Consider the following 21,393-nt stretch of genomic DNA (forward strand, 5'->3'; position numbering starts at 1 on the left):
AAAAAAAAAAAAAAAATTCTGTCTGTAGCATGTTCTTGAGACCTGCCTCTCCCTAGATGAGCCAGCCAAACTCCACAGGGTGATTTCAGGTGCACCAGGAATACCCGGAAGTTGTCATCCTATAATGGCTCTGAGGAGGTGTTATTTATTTATTTATTTATTTTTGCAGTGTGGAGGCATTATGCAAAGTGAGGTGATCAGGATGGCCCCCCTCACTCAAGGCTTTGAAGCGCTTCTCTAGTCATCATGCCACTGAATCCACTCAGTCCTCGCTACAACTGCACGAGAAAGGAATGTTTTTTTTTTTACCCACATTTAATAGAATCAGGACTTGAACCCGAGACTCGATATCCATACTCAATGCCCACCTTTCAGATGATGTCTACCACCCAGAGGCCCCAAATCAGGGTCTTCAGGCAGCATCCTCCCTTGGCGAGAGGGACTCCTAGGAAGACCCCCCTGCAGGTTGCACCTGCATCTGAGGGACAGTTGAAATTGGAGGGTGCAGTCCCTTGCGTCTGTGACCAGCTCGGTTCCTGGAGCACCCGGGGTGGTGGAGGCAGAGAAGAGAGAAAGGGGTGGGCATCCAGCCCAGCAGCAGAGATCCAGGCACCCTCTCCCGGTTCCCTTTGCTGCAGCCTTGGCCTTAGCCTTAAGGGGAGATCACTGGGAAGGGGTAGTGAAGCACATTTGCTTCCTGACTCAGCCCTTAATTTCTGCGCCATCTTTGATCTATTCCCAACAGGTTCTCTGACTCAGTCCTGTGGTCTGAAAACTGGGATCACAAAACGTAGTCCTTCTTAAATCATTTGTATTACTTGTGAATTGAAGAGTTGTTGACTACTTTTTTCCCTGCGTGCGTGCCATGGAATTATTAAACAGCTGTTAAGTTTGGTTAGGTTCTGAGGACAGTGCCAGCGTGAGGAAGGTATCAGTACATCTCGATCTTGGCTGGCTGGTTGTTTTCTATGTATTATTAACACCTTCTGATCTCATATACTCACTCATTCATCAAATATTTATTGTGCAAGACATTACTGCTGGGCTGTGAGTCTGTGTGTTTCAGTTTCCTGGCACTGCCATAACAAAGCATCATAAACTTGGTGGTTTAACAGAAGCTTATTTTCTCACAGTTCTGGAGGCTCAAAGTCTGAAATCAAGGTGTCCACAGGGCCACATTCCCTCTGAAAGCTCAGGGGGAGGACCCTTCCTTGGCCCTTTCTAGCCGCTGGTACTTGCTGGCAATTCTTGGTGTTTCCTGGCTTGGGAATGCATCACTCCAATCTCTGTCTCTGTTGCCACATGTGCTCTCGTATCTCTGTGTCTCTGTTTTCCCTTCTTATAAGGACACCAGCCATTGCACTGAGGCCTGCCCTACCCCAGTATAACCTCATCTTAACTAATTATGTCTGCAAAGACCCTATTTCCAAATAAAGTCATATTCTGAGGTTCCTGGTAGACATGAATTTAAGGGAGTAAGGACATTATAAAGGCCGTTTTTCATGATCCTCCCTTTTTTTTCTTTTTTCTTTTTTGGAGACAGAGTTTCACTCTTGTCAGCCAGGCTGGAGTGCAATGGCACAATCTTGGCTCACTGCAGCCTCTGCCTCCCAGATTCAGGCAATTCTGCTGCTCAGCCTCCAGTGTAACTGGGATTACAGGCATCCACCATCACACCTGGCTAATTTTTGTATTTTTAACAGATACAGGATTTCACCATGTTGGCCAGGCTGGCCTCGAACTCCTGACCTCAGGTGATCCACCCTCCTCAGCCTCCCAAAGTGCTGGATTACAGGCATGAACCACCATGCCAGGCCCCATGGTCCTCATTTGCTCTTAAACAGTAGCACGAGGTGAGAGCTTGGAGTCTGGGTCTTCACAGCAGGTACAGGGGTGTAAAGGGTATGGTCCTGTCTCGGGGAGCTGGCAATTTTCTTAGGAAAGGTGGGACACAATCACTATGACAAGAGGACAAGGCAGGGTGAGATTACTTGTCAAATGGCACCAAGCACACTCATTCAAGCAACTCACACCAACTTTCAGCACGCTGGGTCAGAGAGGGTTTTGTGAGGAAGGGGCAGTGAGTCACCTGAGAGCTGGTAGTGACTGGAGGAGGTTGGCAGGGAGGGCTCATGGGCTCACTGGCTTGGGAACAGCAGGTGCAACCATGGCTGGCAAGAAGATTCTGTAACTGGTGAGACGTCTAGCCCTGTGGGTGTTGCAGAGTGGACACAGGCAGGTCACATGTGGGTTGAAACCACAGCTGCCTCACTCACTCACCGGCTGTGTGGTCTCAGATGAGTAACTGTAGCACATGGCATTGTCATGGGGACTGGATCCAATCACATATGACAGAATCCCTGGCACGCAGGAGCCCCAGCCTGGAGGGCAGCCCCACTCAGGAAAGATTAGAAACCTCTCTTCCATCCAAGTGCAAAAGCCAGACATCTGAGCATGACTCTGGCCTCTTCCTCCCCCATTTTCACCAAAGTCAGTCTCTCCCACTTTCTAAGCAGCTTTTGTTTGTGTCCCAGACAACCCTCTGATGGCTGTGCTCCTCATCCAGGGGTCTCACATCCCACCTGGCTGGACTGAAAGCTCTGCCTCAGCCTCCCTCCTGTTCTCACCCATTTTCCACACTGCAGCCTGAGCCATCTTCCTCATGTGCAAATCTGGTTGAGCTCTTCTCTCAGCCCCTCTGTGGCCTCTGGTGCCCTCAGGAGGGGCTGAGTCCAAGACTCAGGCCGGGTCTCTAAAAGCTCCACTTTCTTATCCCAGTGTGTCCCCCACCTCTTATCCCACTGTGGCTTACATATCTCTGTCTTCACTGTCAACCTTTGTAGGGATTGTTCCCTCTGCCTGGAACTGTCCCTTTTCACTTTTAGCCCAGGCTGCCACAACAAAATACCATAGACTGAGCTGCTTAAACAACAGGCATTTATTTCTCACAGCTCTGGAGGCTGAAAGTCCAGGATCAGGGTGTGGCAGGGCCAGGTTCTGGTGAGGACTCTCCTCCTGGTGTGCAGACTGCTGCCTTCTTGCTGTGTCTATTTGAGAGAGAGAGAACTCCCTGGTGTCTTTTCTTATAAAACCACTGATCCCATCATGCGGGCTCACCCCTATGACTTCATCAAAACCTCATCACCTCCCAAAGACCCCACCTCCTAAAACTGTCACATTGGGGATTAGGGATTCAACATATGGTTTTGGGAGGGGACACACATATTCAGTCCATAGCACACTCTCTCAACCCTCTGTTTACTTAGCTCACTCCTCTTTCTCTTTGAGATTTCACTTTGGATATTACTTCTTCCAGGAAGCCTTTCCTGATGCCCCCTGAGACTGGGCTGAGGGTTCCCTGTGAGTTTCCAGAGCTAATGCTGTCCCTTCCTCTCCTCAGAGAGGACATTTTGTTTCCTCTACAGATGACCTGGTCCTGTTCCAGAAGGCAACCCCCTAACCTCAGTACTGTTTTTGCCTTTCCAGGGCCACCGGGACCCAAAGGTGATCAGGGGGATGAAGGAAAGGAAGGCAGGCCTGGCATCCCTGGATTGCCTGGACTTCGAGGTAATGGACATGCCCCTGGGAGGGATCTAGGAGAGACCCCCAATCCATCTCTACTACCTACTTTCTTGATGGTATAAATGCCAGGGCTCCCCAGGGGAGCACCCAGTCGACTCCGCCTCAAACGCTCTGTTCCAACAAGAGACTAAGAGGTTGCTGGTGTCACGATGGGATGCAGCACATACTTTTTCTTAGCAAGTGCCACAATCTGAAGGAAAAGGGTACAGTACAGGCCTGCAGCTCCCTGAAGCCCCTTGCCAGCCCAGGAGCCAGGGTCTGTGTGAGCAGAGCGTGCAGAAGGCGTTGGAGATGTTTTGAGATTCAGACCAACCCTTCAAAGATGCTGTCCCATCAGTGTTTCCTGATCAGCAGCCACCTGCCACCCTCCCGCCCCACCATGGCTCCTGCCGACCCTGCCTGGGTCTACGAATGGGTCATGAATGCCTATCCCTTCCCCTTTTGATCCCTCCCCTCCCCATCCTGCTGCACGCAGCAACAGCCCTGAAGAGCCAGTGGCTGGTGAGGAAGGTACTTTGGGCCTTCTAGAAAGGCAAGGTTCTTCTTAGACTCACTGTCTCCAAAGCTCCTGTTGAGTTCCTCCTTTGTACCTTGCCGGCCAGTCTGTCCATTCCTGAGCCTGTGCTGCGTGTAACATTTTGCTGGGAGACTGTGGTCTTCTGAGTGATGGAAGAAAAGGAAATAGAGGGAGAAAGGTGCCTGGTTATTTATTTTAGGAATTATACCCCCAAACCTTCTGCTTCCTAAATCTCTAAGACGTTGCAAACGCAGTAGAGGAGACAGTGCCTGGAGGAAGGAGAGATCCCAGCCCAGTCTCCACTCCTGGCCTTCCCCTCTCAGGGAACCTCCCTAAAGTCAGCACTGAGGCTGCTCAGGGGCTCATGGGGCTCTGGAACTGTATTTTCTGCCTTAGGGAATCATAAGATGGGGAGCCTGGGGCACAGCTTGTGCTAAATCAAGAATTCTGTGGCAGCGGAGCTATTGGACTCTGGGAACAGATATGTTGTATTAGGAGGGAAAGGGAGGAAAACCAATCAGCTCTCTCTGAGAAACCCGTCTTCTTCCAGTCATTGGACCTTAGGACTAGAGGAATAATTCATTACTGGGAGACAGATTTCTCCAAGTCCCAGAAAACGCCCAAAGCAAACCAACTCACATTCCAAGCAGGAAAGAACAATTAGTCAGTTAATTAAGGGTGCTCTGCTTTGCAGAGATAACTGTGCCTTAGGCCAGGCCTCATGGGGGCCAGGGCTCTCACTCGGTCAAGCACTTGTTTATGCTGGCTCTGCATGGTGCTGTCACCGCAGGAGGTGGCCAAGGGGCCTCATGGCCAAGAGCCCTGGGGTTTGATCGGCAGCAGGCCATCCATTTACTGATCTTGCCTCCAATCCCTTTTGCTATACCTCCCTGTGTGTATGCAAGGGAAGGGATCTTTTTGTGTTTGTTTGTTTGTTTGTTTTCCTTAAATAAAATGAGAAAGTATTTTTTCTTCCACCCACCCCCCTCCCTAAGTACCTGTAAGCCCTGTTGATCCAGCATGAAGTGATGCTGACTGACCATGAACTTTTATTTCAGCAAGAACAGCGCTCAGATCCTGCCTCCAACACTGCTGTGTGACCTTGGGCAGTTTACTTAATCTCTCTGAGCTCCGATTGGCTCATTTGTAACACAGGCAGAATAATCCCTCCCAGTGTTGTGATGATTAAATGAGATACTTTATGAAAAGCATCCAGAGCAGGGCCTGGCACACAGAAAGTGCTCAAAAAAGTGTTTACTGATTCTAGGCCGTGTGCGGTGGCTCACACCTGTAATTCCAACACTTTGGGAGGCCACGGCAGGCAGATCACTTGAGGTCAGGAGTTTGAGACCAGCCTGGCCAACATGGTGAAACCCTGTCTCTACTAAAAACACAAATATTAGCTGGGCGTGCTGGCATGTGCCTGTAATCCCAGCTACTCAGGAGGGTGAGGTGGGAGGAGCTATTCGGGAGGCCGAAGCAGGAGGATGGCGTGAACCCAGGAGGTGCAGCTTGCAGTGAGCGGAGATCGCACCACTGCACTCCAGCCTGGGGGGAGCGAGATTTTGTCAAAAAAAAAAAAAAAAAAAGTGTTGCTGATTCTAAATCTAAATCTCCAGCATGCTCAAGGGCAAAGGAACACCCCTAAAGGGATAGGCACCCCCCCCCGCCCCCGTCACTCACAACAGCACTGGACCTTTCTAGCAGGAGGATCCCGAGCCTGACGGATACAGGGTGTGCACGGGGAGGGTCCATGTGGACCTGTTTGACTCTGCTGTGGTGGCATCTTTAGATTAACAGAAAAAAAACAGACACAAAGGCTAAGAGAGGGTGTGTGGGGGAGGCTGAGCCTTGAACCTGCGATGACCTCTGAGGGTCCTTCCTGTTCTGCATCTGAGGCTCTGCCATTTGTCTGTTTTCTCCCCAGGTCTGCCCGGGGAAAGAGGTACCCCAGGATTGCCCGGGCCCAAGGGCGATGATGGGAAGCTGGGGGCCACAGGACCAATGGGCATGCGTGGGTTCAAAGGTAATAACAACCTCAGTTTTCCCTGAGCCTCACCACCAGTCCCAGGCAGCATGTGGGCACTGGTGTGGAGGACCAGGACTCTTATCTTCACTGTGCCATGGACCAGCAGGGAAACCTTGTGCAAGTCGCTTCATTTTGTTAAAGCATTTAGTTTTTCTTCTAAAAACTAGAAACTCTCAGCCAGGCGTGGTGACTCTTGCCTGTAGTCCCAGCATTTTGAGAGGACCAGGCAGGAGGATTGCTTGAGCCCAAGAGTTTGAGATCAGCCTGGGCAACACAGCAAGACTCCATCTCTAGAAAGTATAAAATAATTAGCTGAGTGTCGTGGCACGTACCTGTAGTCCCAGCTACTTGGGAGGCTGAGTGGGAAGGATCTCTTGAGTCCAGGAGTTGGAGGCTGTAGTGAGCTATGACTGTGCCACCACCCTGGGTGACAGAGCAAGAGCTCATCTCTAAAACAAAATAAAACAAAACACACACACACAAATCTAGAAATCCTCATGGTATATATTTCACAGGTCTGTCAGGAGGAGTGAGCAAGCATGTATGTGTGCAAATGCTAAAGTCCTTGTAGAAATGCAAGGGACTGTTATGATAGGTTGCAGCCCAGAGATGTAATCAGAGAAAGCCTGCAAGGTGACCCGCAGGGCAGACACCAGGGCTGCAGGCCCAGGACAACCCTCCTCCCCCAGTCCTGCCAGACTCCTGACCTTCTCTATACTCTTCTATTCCCCCAGGATTTACAACTTTAATTCAGTTCTCAGATTTACAGTGCCAAAAATGTTCTTTCTGATTTGCTCTTCTTCCTCTGGGCAGTCCCCTTGTTTATTTTTAGGGGAACCTACTTTTACATGTCTTTTCATGCTCGCTTCAAGATTGTCTAAACCTCCTAGCATCACTGCGGAAGATGAGGACATCTGATGCTCTTTCCCCAGGCTTTCTACTCCTCACTTGTTAAAATGAAAACTAAGAAAAAAGTACTACTAATCATTCCCACCCGGTGTCTAGGGTGATCTCTTGATCTAGGATCACTGATACATTTTATTTTACTTTCTGGTCGGTGATGAAACAGGCTGAGGTTTTCTTTTCTTTTATGATCCCATTTTAAAAAGTTGATTTTAAAACAGATTGTAAAAGCAGCACATGCTTGTTGAAAATACAATTAGAGACTGGGCAAGGTGACTCATGCCTGTAATCCCAGCACTTTGGGAGGCCAAGGCAGGAGGATCACTTGAGACCAGGAGTTCAAGACCATCCTGGCCAATACGGCGAAACCCTGTCTCTACCAAAAATGCAAAAATTAACTGGGCATGGTGGTGCACACCTGTGATCCCAGCTACTCAGGAAGCGGAGGCAGGAGAATCACTTGAACCTGGGAAGTGGAGGTTGCAGTGAGCTAAGATTGCACCACTGCACTCCAGCCTGGGCCTGGGTGACAGAGTGAGACCCTGTCTCAAAAATAAATAAATAAATAAATAATTTAAAAAACAAAACAAATTAGACAACACAGAAGTTCATGAAGCTACAAGTCTCCACCCCTCAGTTCCCCCAGCTCTTATTCTTTAGAATAACTACTGTCAATGCTTTGGAGCCTACCCTGCCAGATAGTTTTCTGAGCACATTCCTATATATGTATATCGCTGCCTTTTTTTATTTTTTATTTTTTCAAGTCTTAGATCATCCTGGGCATTCTCCCCTGGAATTTGCTGGCTTTCTTTTTTCACCAGACAGCATGCCCATGGGCTTTTGATTTGCAGATGTCTTCCTGGAGGTCCTTGGAATTGAAGTCCCTTGTCATTTTAATGTCCAGTGAGTGGTGCCAGGATTTTCTGCTTCTTTGTAGAGGGAGATGCCAGCTGGCCAAAGAGGTCATATCCTCTTTTATCTATCTCCTTTAGCCATATCCTGGGAAGGAAATGCCACAATTCCCTGGTATCTCACACTTACGTTTTATGATCTCTCCCACAAGAAAACCTGCTTGACGTAGAACCCGCCTTTCCCCCTATTTAACAAAAGCCCCCTCTCCCTTGTTTTCCCCTGGGCTCGTTAGAACAAACTTGGATGTGGACTTCTAAAACCCCGAGTGTTTAATAGGAGTATCTTTGACTTGTCTTCTTCCTGCAAAATTCCATGTGCTCTTTGAGGCTGTGCTGGTAGAGGCTGCTCTTTGGTTCTTTACGAAGGGGTGGGATTTTCTCACCCATGCCTCGTCCTTCTCGGGGTACCCAGGGCAGATGGCAGAATTGGCTGCCCTCTTCTCCTGCCTGCTGGGCTCTTCAGTTGCTACTGGCTCCCGCCTGAGGGTTTCTCTGGTCTCGAGTTCATCAATCTCCTGCAGGTAACATTTTTTTCACAATTAGGATTTGTTTCCATTTCTAATGCCAGTTTTCCTTCTCTGTTTTAGGTGACCGAGGCCCAAAAGGAGAGAAAGGAGAGAAAGGAGACAGAGCCGGGGATGCCAGTAAGGAAATTTTGCTGGGGTCCCGGGATACGGTCTTGGCACAGGGCTAGCTGTCTCCTGAGCAGCTCCATGAGTTTGGAGGTTCAGAGGCTGGAGCCATGGCTGGGGTTCAAGTGTCAAAGGAGGCTCCCTACCTTTTTTAGGGCTCCGTTGGTCAGCAAGAGATGCTGATAGACCCCAGGGGCACTGGCCACATTTCTCGAGGTGTCATAAACCTAGTGATCGTGTGCATGGATCTGGAGGCTTCCCCTGGCCGCTCACTAGCCCAGCTGGGTATAATCTCTGTGCCTCAGTGTTCTCATCTATAAAATGGGGATAACAGGAGTCCTTACCTCATAAGGTCGTTGTGAGAATTGAATGAGTGAATCTGTGTAAAGTGCTTATGATGGTGCTGGACACCTGATGAGGACTCAGTACCTGTTTGTGATTATTATTCTGTGTAATACCCCCACTCAGACACACTTCCTAAAATCATCGGAGGTGCGTGCACAGATTCAGCTACTGACCTTGTTAAAGGCCTCCCCTCCCTGGGTGTTACACAGGGAAAGGTGCAGATACAAAGTGGCATCGTCTTTGTTTTCCCTGTTTGCCACTGATGGAGGAGTGACGCTGGAGAGCTCACGATCCGGCAGACCACCCGGTTAGGAGTGGACGTCTTTCTGATGCAGTCCTTGCTGGAATGTTGACAAGGGAATCTGCTTATTTAGTTGTGCCACTCTTCTAGGGTTTACTTTTCCCCACAAAGTGCTACATGTAGAATCTTGGAGACTTGCCAGAGAAGAATGAGCAGTCTCCTAGCCAAGTTGAAAAAGGAGCAAAAGAAAAATCCCCAAACCCAGCATGTGGTGTAAGTTGGCTCTGTCCCATGCGAGGGCGCAAGCAGAATATCACTGCCTCTGGCATCTGGGCTCCGGTCTTGGCTCTGGGAGGATGGGCCTGGGGAAACAGTCTCTGTGTTACAGCTTCCCCCCCGGATACTCAGGGACTGGGGCCACTGCAGAGTCACCAGCTGGGCATAGAAAGGGGTCTCATGACACCCAAATAAATCAAGAAGACTGTCAGCCCCACGAAAGCCCTATCGAAATTCAACACAATACCACAACCCACAGCACCACAACCCACAGCACCACTAATCATTAGCCATAGGCCTCCATAAATAGGAGAAGGTTTCGAAGAGAAACCTACAAACCCTACAACCAAAAGGACACTTAATAAAAATATAGCATGTGCCATTATTCCCACAAGGACTATAACCATGACTAATGACATGAAAAATTATTGTTATACTTCAACTCTAAGAACACTAATGGCCAAGACCCGCAAAACACACCCGCTAATAAAAATTATTAATTACTCATTCATTGATCTTCCCACACCATCTAACATTTTTATATGATGAAACTTTGGCTCACTTCTCGGTGCCTGCCTAATCCTCCAGATCATTGCAGGATTATTCCTGGCCATGCAGTACACATCAGACACTTCAACTGCGGTCTCTTCAGTTGCTCGTATCAGCTGAGATGTAAACTACAGCTGAATGGTCTGTCATTTTCATGCTTCCTTGGCCTCAGTAGGTCCTTCAGATGAGATCAAGCACACTCAGGGTGGTATGGTGCAGTAGGCCCTTCAAATGACACTTTCGTCGTAGCTGTGCAGGACCAGAAGGAGACCTCACTCCCGAAAAGAGGCCTCCCCAAGGACCCCCCACACTTAAACTTGCCCCTGCTTCCTCTTTGCCGTCCTCTCCCTGAGGCATGATTCAGGATCAAATAGGAGCAAGGCAGGTGACAGCACCTTGTCCTCGAAAGTGATGGACTTGCCCGCAGTAAATCCAGTGCCCAGGCTGATTCTGGACCTCCCACACTCACCCCACCTGAAGTGCTAAAGTCCACAAGGTCATCTGTGAGCTTCACAGTTCTTCTAGCATTCTCTAGAGTCCCTTTCAAGGGCTGCTTAACTGGGTGTGTCTGACTGAATGGGGCCATCTAGTAGACCCGATCTGATCCGTTTTGTCTAAAGGGCTGGGTCCTGAATGTCATCTTTGGGGTGCTGTTTTTCCCTGCTCTGCTTGTTGACTGGTTTCTGACAGAATGCTGCCAAGGTAGCCGAGAAGGATCGTGGCATTTAGTTCTGAGAAATAAACAACTCCTGATGGGGGTGGGCAGGAAGGGAGGAACTGTGTGGAAAGATGGCCTTTGAGATCAGAAACACTGCCCGCATGCCAGAGGGGCTCTTGTCAGGAATTCTCTGGCGGCTCTTCTTTCAGCAGACTTGAGAGAGCCATGAGGAGGTCGAGCCAGCAGGGCGTTCCCCGTGCTGCGGAGGATGTGTGGTCTCTCTTCACCTTGCTCCTGTGGGCCAGGCTGGTGGGCTCTGCACTGGGATTGGGCCCTGAGGCCAGAGCATGGTGCGGGGAGGTGAGAGCCAGAGCCACAGGGGTGCAGAGCTCCCTGGCCATGGGTGGGGAGGCGTGGGGGAAGGGCACCCCATCCACTTGGCCCTGGAACCTCTTGACTGCACAGCAAGAGGTGACATCAGCTCTGGACGGCCTCCCCTCAGGGACTGAGGCTTTCTTTCCTGCCTTGAAGAGCTACACCCTCGCTGCCGCCCAGAACTCAGACAGAACCCAGAGCCTGAGCTTGCACAAAGTGCTGAGCTTTTCTTCCCTGCTCTCTGACAAGACCCCCACCCCCAGTGGTCTCCAGGGGCAGTGAAACTGGGAGGCGAAGGGGCTGAGCAGAGACAACTCCATGGACAGGAAGCTCTACACAACATGCGGAGGACCCTGAGAGACCCAGAGGAATTGTAGAGCAAAGAAACTGGCAGGCCAGCCTCCATCTTCCATTTTCAGAGGCCCATAGGGGAGGACGGACTTCCTAACGTCCTCAGGCCAGGGCCCAGGCTGAACACCATCCTCAGTCCCTGACTTCCCGACCCTGGATGGGAGCTACGGCCCCTGGTCTTGGGCAGTAGGGCCGGGCTCCTTAAAACCCCAAGTAATCCCCTCTTTCACTGGTAGCTCCAGATGCAGATATAAGGACCCTGGGGCTGAAGGGGAACAGTCATCGCGATTGGGGGCTGAGCTCTGTGCCTGTCCCATTGCGGGCTGTCTTCCCACAGCCTCCGCCCGCCTGCTTGCTCTGACCACACCAACACCAAGCTGTATTCAGCCTCCTGCTTATGTTTCCAGGGAATTCCAGTCCCAGAGGCATTAACCATATCCCTGAGACCCGGGCTCTGTGGGGGAGAGTCAAGGCTCAGCTTTCAGAAAAGTGTGGAAATTCTGATGGACATGGTGCCCGTGTCTGAGGGTTTCTTAGTCATTCCCTGCACCCCGGGAAGCCCCACCGTAGGATCTACGGGGTGGGAAAAAAGCGTTTGCAACACCAGAGAGCTACCCTCCTCCACAAGCCAACATCGTGCGGGAAGAGCCACTAACCAGGGTGGCCTCTGGTAACCCCGAGGCCTCTAAACCCTCCCAAACACCTCCGAAGCCCGCGCCGTTAGCAGCAAAGACCTGAAGTTCCAGCAGATGGGGGTGAGACTGGGCAAAAGGGACTGGTGAGAAAACACGACAGACACCCTTCACTTGGGACGTGGAAGCTGGGGGTTTTCCCTGGAAGCGGGCATGCCACAGAAGGCTTCTCAGGACCCATCTGAGTCCACATTAAAATATTTTTCAGAACAGAAATCTTGCCATTGTTTACCCATGTTTTGATCTGAAGTCGTAGGATTTTAGGGGTTGGATGGGTTTCAGACCCATTCCTCTCTCTCGCCCAACCCCACCCCCCCGGTTTTCACAACAGAGACCATGGGAGGGATCCCCAAATGGGAGGGATTGGGCGAGCTGCAGAGAGATGGGAGGGATCCCCAAAATCACCCAGCCTAGGTCATGGCCAAAGTGGGTCTAGAATCCAGATGTCCTGATTTCTGCTTGATGAGAGATAAAGGTTTTTTTCAGTCAAGGACGATATCAGTCATTCCGTGACATGTTTGGCTTTTGGGAGTTTGGCCAGGAAAAAAAAAAGAAAGAAAGAAATGCTACGTATACACATCTCAAGAGAGAAATACATTTGTTTTACCCGAGTAGATGGTCCATTTGCAGGAAAAATAAATAGTATTTTCGCAACTAAGGGGTGGGTGAAGAATTCAGTTTTTTTAAGTCCCACAGCATGAATTTAAAGCAGGATATAAGTTTGGATTGTTTAAAAAACCTTTCTCAGTTTGGTTTCACATGGAAACAAAATATGCAGATGACACCAGGGTGAATTCTAAACCAGAGTTTGTTGATGGTTATCATTCATAGCTTAGAGCACTTGAAAAATATTTAACACTTTGTGCATGTTTTCAGTATTTAGGGAAGTGAGTTTGGGGAAGAGGGGAGCAGTGGGCACCCCAGCATGCAGTGTAAACTCAAAATAAATGATCGGAGGAGGAAGTTTCTAGACAGTTTTCCCCATAGCTGCTGAGATGTTTCTGTTCCTGTTTTACAATCAAGGAGGAAGAGTCCTCTGGAGTCCTTGGACTCCCTCTCCCATCCCTGTGCCTAGAGTTTGCTGTACCAGGTGCCCAGGGGAATCTGTTTAGGACAAAGGAACACCAAAAGTTAGCCTTATCTCAGGCATGGAGAGACACAGTGACTGCACCTTGTTTTTCATTTTTTGGGTTTTTTTTTAGATGGAGTCTCACTCTGTCACCCAGGCTGGAGTGCAGTGGCACGATCTCAGCTCACTGCAACCTCCACCTCCTGCATTCAAGCGACCCTCCTACCTCAGCCTCCAGAGTAGCTGGGATTACAGGCACATGCCACCACGCCTGGCTAATTTTTGTATTTTTAGTAGAAATGGGTTTTCACCATGTTGGCCAGGCTGGTCTTAAACTCCTGACCTCAGGCAATCCGCCTGCCTCAGCCTCTCAAATTACTGGGATTACAGGCATGAGCCACCGCGCCCAGCTGACCCAAGTCTTAAAGAGTAAGTTCGTGTCCACCAGGTGGATGTGGAAGTTGAAGGCGTCCCAGGTAAAGAGAACCATGCTTAAAACAGCATAGCATTGTCTGATCCTCCCAAATAGTGCAGCATGGCAAGGGTTTGGGATGTAAGAGACAAAAAATAAGGCTAGAAAGGAAAGCAGGGATGACCAAGGGCCTTGCAGTGGTCAGGAGTTTAGGCTTGAGCCTCTGGGCACTAGGAAGCCATCCACAGGATTGTAATGGCAGAGCCTCGGCTGTCCCTGATGGCCCTTTGCACGCGACCAATGCCTGGTGCGTGGTAGACAGACCCTTCCTCCCGGGAAAGGCCACATTCCAAATCCAAGTTTCTTTTCTGCTCCTGCTCCTTCTCTTGTCTGCACTTCCACTTCCAGCAAATCCTGTTTTTCAGAAACATTTCCTGAGGAGATGCGACCCCAACTGTATGCAGTTCTGTAGGAGCAGCGCTGGTGTGGAGCAACGAAAAGGAAGATTCATTTCCCCTGCTCACTCCCAAGTGGTTGACCCCAACTATGCAGGCATTTTGTACACTGACCAATGCCCTAAGTCCTGCTGGATGTCCCACCATTCAATTCCATTCTGACATAATCTATCTGGAGTTAGCGAAGACCCACAGGGTAAGGGCTCAGTCCCACAGGCTGCCCCTGACTTCAGATGAAATCTCAAATCCAGGCTTCCAGAAGTTCTAAGCAATCGACTGGAAGTCGGAGATTCCCTTTAGACCCCCTCCTTGGGTTTGATTATTTGCTAGAACCCAACTCACAGAACTCAGGAAAAGTTAGGTTCATCAGTTTATTATAAAGGACACAATTCAGGAACAGAGGGATGGGAGAGATACAGAGGGCAAGGTATGAGGATGGGGCGCAGAGCTTCCCTGCCCTCCCTGGGCATGCCGCCCTCCAGGTACCTCGATGTGCTCAGCACCGCACCTCTCTGAACCCTGTCCTTTTGGGTTTTATGGGGGTTTCATTACATAAGCATGACTGATTAAATCACTGACCATTGTTACTTGAATTCAATCTGCAGCCCCTCTCCACTTCCAAGTAGGGCTGAATGGGCCAACCTTCTAATCACGTGGTTGATTTCCCTGACAACCAGCACCCCTATCCTTCGATCCCACCCCAACTCAGGTATGGTTGGAAGGGGCTTATTATGAATTTTGAAAAGATGCTCCAGAGCTATTTCAGGAGTAGGGGCAAAAAGCGGATTCTCACAAGAGACGGTCCTATCACTCTTATCACTTAAGAAGTTACAAGAGTTCTAGGAGCTCTGGCTGGGAGCTGGAGATGAAGACCAAATACTTCTTATTATATCAGTATCACAGTAGCAAACCTTAAATCCAAGTCCTGTTTTCACCTCACTGGCTATGTGGCCCTGAGGCTAGTCGCTGAGCCTCTCCGGCCACAATTTCCTCTTTTTTCCCCTATTCTGTGCAGAGGATGAGATCTGGCCTTCCAGACATTCTGGTTTGCCAAGATCCCATCTTAAACCTTCCAAAAACAAATCCAGTGACTCTTCCTAAAAGCTCCCAGTGACCCCTTCCATGAGAGCTTCTGCACTGCTGTGTGCAGAAAACAGTTCCATTCTGATTAATCCATGCTGTGAGTGGTTTGATGACTTCACATACATTCAAGAGGACCTGGAAAAATTAAAGGCCTGGCCCCTTTAAGAAGTCAGGTGGTAAAATAAGGCTGTGCAGAGGCGCCTGCGAGTCAGGGACAGCTGAGCTTGCGGCATTAGCTTCATCTCTTTAAAAGGTATTTTCAGCGTCTCTGGCCAGAGGGAGAGACACCAGAGCTGGGCCCGTGCCCTGGCAGGGAAAAAATGCTTAGGCAAGGAGAAATGAAATCCTCCCTCCCAGGAATCCTAAGAAGTCATTAACAGGGCCACTAATATTTGTACTCTGGATATATGCTAAACGAAGGCAGGAACCAGGGCCAAAGCCTGGGAAGAACCGCTAGTTGGAAGAAAATAAACAAGGCAGTGTGGAGTTTATGTTCAGATTTAGCAGCCAGGTGAGTGCGTGGGACTTGGGAGGTTTGGCCGCTGTGACACCTTATCTAGTGGGGGCATTTCACGCGTAAGCTGAGGTGACCAGTCTGACTGCTGCCTAATCCCTATTCTTTGTATGTACGTTGCCTGCTCTGCCTCCACTTCTCTGCTTACACAGGCAGCCGAGCCTGCGGTGCCGCCCTTCCCTCCCGACCAGGGACTGTACATCCCCAATCCCCTGGCAGACATGCAGTGGTTTTGGGGATTTGCCCTGCAAGAAAACTGTCTTAGTAATACCAACATCAGACGAAGGTGAACACGGAATCATCTACGAAAACCAGTGAAAGAAATGACGCTGAGATCTTTGATGTGGGTTTTGAACAAAGAAAAGTTTTTATGTTGAGATGCACATGAAAACCAAGAGTGGTTTGACTGTTTATTTAGAAAACATTTCAAACAAACTTGGGAATTGTCCTTAATCTCCATGACCCCGAGCTCCCGTTATGCTGGGAGTGAATGCAGCTGCGGGCTCTGCGGATTGAGTCCGGGAGGTCCCCGGGAGCCTTTGATGTCACTGGATCAGCTCGCACTGCCACCACATGAACTTCACGGCCCTAGGTACCCTCTGTCGTTTGGCATGGAAGCCACCTTGGAGGGTGCTTGGGGCCAGCTATCTAGTTGGACTTACTTCCCCTGGGGCTGGATTTCAGCCTCTTCTTTTTTCTTTTTTTTTTTTTTTTTGAGACCGAGTCTCACCCTGTCACCCAAGCTAGAGTGCAGTGGTGCGAACTCAGTTCACTGCAACCTCCTACTCCCGGGTTCAAGCGAGTCGCCTGCCTCAGCTTCCTGAGTAGCTGGGATTACAGGCGCACACTACCATGCCCGGCTAATTTTTGTACTTTTAGTAGAGACAGGGTTTCACCATGTTGGTCAGGCTGGTCTCGAACTCCTGACCTCGTGATCCACCCACCTCAGCCTCCCAAAGTGCTGGCATTACCGGCGTGAGCCACTGTGCCCTGTCTCAGCCTCTTTTCTTTAGGGAGATTTTTATTGAATTCAGATGGAAGAAAGAGACAGACGAAGCCATAGTAAACCTCCCTGGGATGTCTTGGGGCCATGGTGGCAGGAGGGGTATATGGCTAGCTTTCTCGCTGACTCAGAGGCTTGAAAAGTCACTTGCCATGGTGCCTGGGTCCCCCACCATGACCTTCAGGGGTTGTATTGAGTTCAACACTATTGAGAGGCGACTACCCAGTCAGTGAGCTCCTGCATGTTTCAGAATAACTCTAGGGTATGTCATCATCCCATCTAACTGAGGAGGGAACCACGCTGAGAGGTTACATTCCTTGCCCAAGGTCCTAGAGTTAGAGAGAGGTAAACCTGGTTCTCAAGGCAGTCCCAACCTTTGAGGATTTATGGTGCAGAGGTGGAGAATCATCCCAGAAAGGCGACTCAGACCTGGAACCTAGAGGAGGAGGAGAACTGGGATAGGAACTAAGGCAGGGAGGGGATGGCAGAACCTTCCCAGGAAGGTTCACTAGCCCTGGGCACGTGAACCTGAGCCTTCAAGAAGGGTGCCTTACGGATGTCAGCACCTCCCCACAGGGTGTACAGCTAGGAGTGCTGCAGGCCTGATGAAAGAGGCGCAGAGCATCACTGTTTTCTCCTGGCTCTCCAGCATTTCTTTCTGGTTTTAAATGCTTGTTGACTCTGACCTCTTACTGCCCTGTGAGAGGTTCAGGAGCTTCAGAAAGAACAGGACTCACTTGTCCACCCAGGCCACCCAGGAAATTCCTACAAATGCAGCTCTAAGCAGAGCTTCTGGGCCTTAACGGCATCCTCCCACTGTGATGGGGTGAGCTCCCGGTTCAGGACTGGGCAGGAAAAGCTCTTCGTTTATTATTTGATCAGACACACTTTTTATTGAGCACTGGGTAGCCAGGAATAGCAAAATCAGAGCAAACTCGCAGTTTCCAGAGAATATGAAGCACAGCTGGGGAGACAAGGAGGGGAGGTCACAGTTTTTAAAAGTCCAGTGCGATCCTCAGGGCAGTGACAATGCGGGAGATAGTTCTGTGGCTCCTTCTACCCAGCAAAGTCCCAAGTACCCCGTGTGACCCCTAAGTGGAGACACAGCACTTTGGAAACCCAGGTGTGGTCCTGGCGTGACTGCCTTGTCATGTGGCCTGGAGAGAGTCACTCACTCCCCTTCTCTGAGTCTCAACTTTCTCACCTGTAAAATGGGGCTAACACCACCTACCTTAGGGGAGGGCGGCGAAGACCCCATGACACCTGCTAATAAAAGTGCTTTGAAGAGTCGTAAAGGAAAATATTAAGAGCAGATTCCCATTAGGAAGTAGCATTTTATAAAGCACACCCACAGGCCAGACCACATTTTGAAAGCGATGCCCTCCAGGAGAGCCTGATCAGAAAATCCTTTTGCTTTTGGGATGGCCCCCGTCCTTCCCATATGGATCACATTTCCTGCCGAGCAGTGTCACCTCAGCCTCAGCAGAGCCCCTGTGCCGCAGGCCGGCTGGGGGCACGCGGAGTTCTTTCTTTACAAGAGAATGAAAGTTCAACTTCCTTAATGGGCAGATGGTCCGAATTATCCCTAGGGCTCTACTCTGCAGCTGCAGAAAATCAGAGCCTATTTTCCCAGCCCCATGTGTTTATTTCTGTTCTCCACGACCTCCTTTCTTTCCTCTTGTTTTGCTCTGGCAGGGGGACTGGAAGGCAGGAAAAACAAACATAAAGGAGCTGCAATCTTCCAGGCTTAGGGTGGGCTTTCCCTCTGCTTTTCTGCAGAGGCACAGTTCCCTGGACTTTAGGTCCCTTCTGGTGCACAGCCAAGCAGGTTCTGGGGTAGTTAGTGACCAGCTCCTTTCTTAGAGCCCCTCAAATGCTGTGAGTCCCATTCATCCATTCATTGCCCCACTCATTCATTCCACACCATCTGTTGAGCACTGGAATGTGCCAGGCTCTCTGTTTGCTGCAGGGATGTGATCTGGAACCACAAGGATGCACAACGGTGGCTGCCTTCATGCAGCTTCCCATGGGGAGTGCAGAGAGACACGGAAGAGGGAATCACAGTGCAGGATTTCTCATTAGTGGGGAGCACATACTGAGGCCACAATCAGGGAAGCCTTCCCAGAGGAGGTGACGTCTCTCTACCTTACAAGACCTCACAACTAGGGAGTTGTATAGCTGGGGCTTGATCCCAGATCCATGCTCTCCCACAGAGCTTCTCAGCCTTGGCTGTGCACCAAAATCACCTACGAATTGTTCAAAACTGGCCCCTCACACGGGTGGGTGTCAGAGCTTCCCAGGTGCTTCCTAGATACAGTCAAGACTGGAGCTACTGCTTTCAGTCTAAGACTCATTCCCTTAAGCCTGAGAATAGTGGATCCAGCAGACCCCATAGGGCTGTTGTGAGATGGATGAAAAGCACTTTATGTTTGGAGAGGGCTGTTATTAAATATTTGTCTTAAGTATTCAGCCTGAGAGTCGCCTCTGTGGATTGAAAATAACAAGCCTTTGCCCTTCTCTCTGACTGCCGTGTGGCAGCTGTGTGACCCTGAGCAAATTTTTACTTGACCTTTCTGAGCCTGTTTTCTCTTCTGTTAAATGAGCTGTAATAACTAACTCATGGAGGGGCTGTGAAGAAGAAATGAGCAAATGCACGTATGAAGCAGTTTGTGCAGTGCCCAGCCTGTGCACGGTGGGACCTCAGTAGACAATCATTCTCTCCTCTGTTTATGCCCGACTTGAACTCCGTCCCGGGTAGTACCCAGAACTTGGCTGTGTTGTCGCTGGGTTTGGGGATGGCTCTGAGCCAGGTGTAGCCAAGCCCTGCTTGCAGTAGATAGCTCTGAGGTTACCCCAGCCCTGGAAGCCAGTTCTGAGAGATGGCAGCCACTGGCCATTACATAGTCCTCCTAAACCTGCTGGGGGCGGAGGAATGAAACCGCTTGCTCAGTTGCGCTGAAAGAAGGAAAAGGCTATTCCCCACCTCATACCCCAATGATAGCCATGAATCCTCAAGCACACAGTGTAAAATAAGGTAGGGAATAATCGGATGCAAAACCCTAGGATGTCCAGAGATGCCATGGTGAGTAAGTGAAACCAGATCCTGGCTTTAAAATCCTGTAATGCATTCCCCAGAGATGCTGTCGGGTTCCCTTCCATTCCCGGAAGCAGGATGAGCAGCTGTCTGGCGTGCTACAGAGAGGAGAGGATCTGTGTGTTTGAAGTAGAGGGGAGGGGTTCAAGGCCAATGTCCAAGGCCCCTTCCAGCTCCAAGGTTCAGGGGCATCTGGGGTGAGACCCAGCCTGCTTTGCCTGGGACCCTACTTGTCTGACATATATATTTACAAAGCAAAGAGAGCAAGGAAATGTTTGTTTTGAGAGGAGAATCCCCACATAGTAGATTCCTAAGGTCTGCACTAGGAGCTCAAGCGTGGTCGCAGCCCTAGCATCGCATTCCTGGGCCATTCCAGAGCTGCCTTGCTTAACGAATAACATCCAGTTTGCATCAATGTACAGAAAGTTGCTGACAGCAGGAGCCGGTCTTGTGCCTCACGGATGGCCTGGTCTTGCCTCCTCTAATATGCTAAGAAGCCAGGAACTGAGCCCTGGGGAGAACAGAGGAAGTTAGGAGGAGACTCACTCAATTCAGGGAATGAGCCTTTTTGTTCCGGCTTCCTACGGGTGCAAAAAGGCTTTCAAGGATACATCCCATGGGTGTCTAAGCCATCCCAAGCATGGGGACCCTCGGGGCTGACCCACACACTCCTGGGAGGACTGCCAGCTGGCCAGGGGTGGGAGCTCACAATGATGAGACCTCACACTAGGTGCCAAGTCCTTGACATGCCCTGTTGCTCCCAGCCGCCACCGTGATGCCCATTTTTAGGAGGTGAGGGGTGGAGAGGTCCCTTCTGGCCCATGGTGGAGCCAGATTCCAAGCCTGCTCCTGAGTCCAGCCTGCCTCTTTCCACCCTCCTGAGTTGTCTCCCCACGGGAATCACCATAACAGTGTTTGATGCTGTGCAAATTCCTAATTTCCGCAGGACCCACAGCGGCAAGTAGCTGATCAGTTCTCAGACGGGTGCGTGGGATTCGCAGGTGCCCTCCTCAGGCTTTTCCAGTCCCAAGGACCAGAGACTCATCCAGGTCATTTCAAGTAATGAGGATATGCGAGGAGATTTGGGATGACCAGGACCCATAGGTCAGGTGGGCCTTGTGGATCCTGGCATGAGAAGGTCACTCGGAATCCAAAGCCGTTCTGGGGGCCACTGCCCTTTGGCTCAGCTTTTCACTGGGAGGCCTATTCTCCGACATGGCTTATTGATTCCACCATCCCTGCCTCTCGGTCTCTTTGTGTCTGCTCAGCTCTCTCTGTATTCCCCAGTTTGGCCTCCCGGGAGAGGTGGCCCTGCTAATCTTCATCAGAGAGGCTTGGACAGAACTTCTGAGTCAGGCCAATGATTTATGGTCTTTCCCACGTGGAAGGCAATGCCCACAGGCCGTGAGCATGGTACACACCCGACCAGCCTGTCGAGAGCCACGCTCTAACCACATCTGATGTCTAAGACAGACAACGCTGAACCCTAGTTACAGTGATAAGAATAGATTGTAATCAGTGATAACTATTGCAGCAGGGAAGAGTCCAGCATGAACTGAATGCAACCTTGATGTGGACAGAGGTGATGGGTATCTTAAGGGAAAAGGAGGGATTAGGGAGAGGGAAGAGTGTGGACTCAGTAGAGTTAGGGAAGTGAAAAATTACAAAAAGCAGAAAGAAGCTAGTTCATGTAAAACCCATC

At 50.2% G+C, this 21,393-nt stretch overlaps 1 protein-coding gene across 1 annotated transcript in view; it reads left to right on the forward strand.

Annotated features, from left to right (window-relative positions):
- Window positions 1-21,393, forward strand: part of SCARA5 (scavenger receptor class A, member 5) — a 130,898-nt gene that overhangs the window by 87,597 nt on the left and 21,908 nt on the right. Inside the window, exons 4-6 of the mRNA XM_011944574.1 lie at window positions 3,487-3,567; window positions 6,027-6,125; window positions 8,530-8,586. Of these exons, the coding sequence (XP_011799964.1) occupies window positions 3,487-3,567; window positions 6,027-6,125; window positions 8,530-8,586 (237 nt within the window). The remainder of the gene's footprint in view (window positions 1-3,486; window positions 3,568-6,026; window positions 6,126-8,529; window positions 8,587-21,393) is intronic.

This window comes from Colobus angolensis, unplaced genomic scaffold (assembly GCF_000951035.1).
Source record: "Colobus angolensis palliatus isolate OR3802 unplaced genomic scaffold, Cang.pa_1.0 Scaffold233, whole genome shotgun sequence".
Classification (NCBI taxonomy): domain Eukaryota; kingdom Metazoa; phylum Chordata; class Mammalia; order Primates; family Cercopithecidae; genus Colobus; species Colobus angolensis.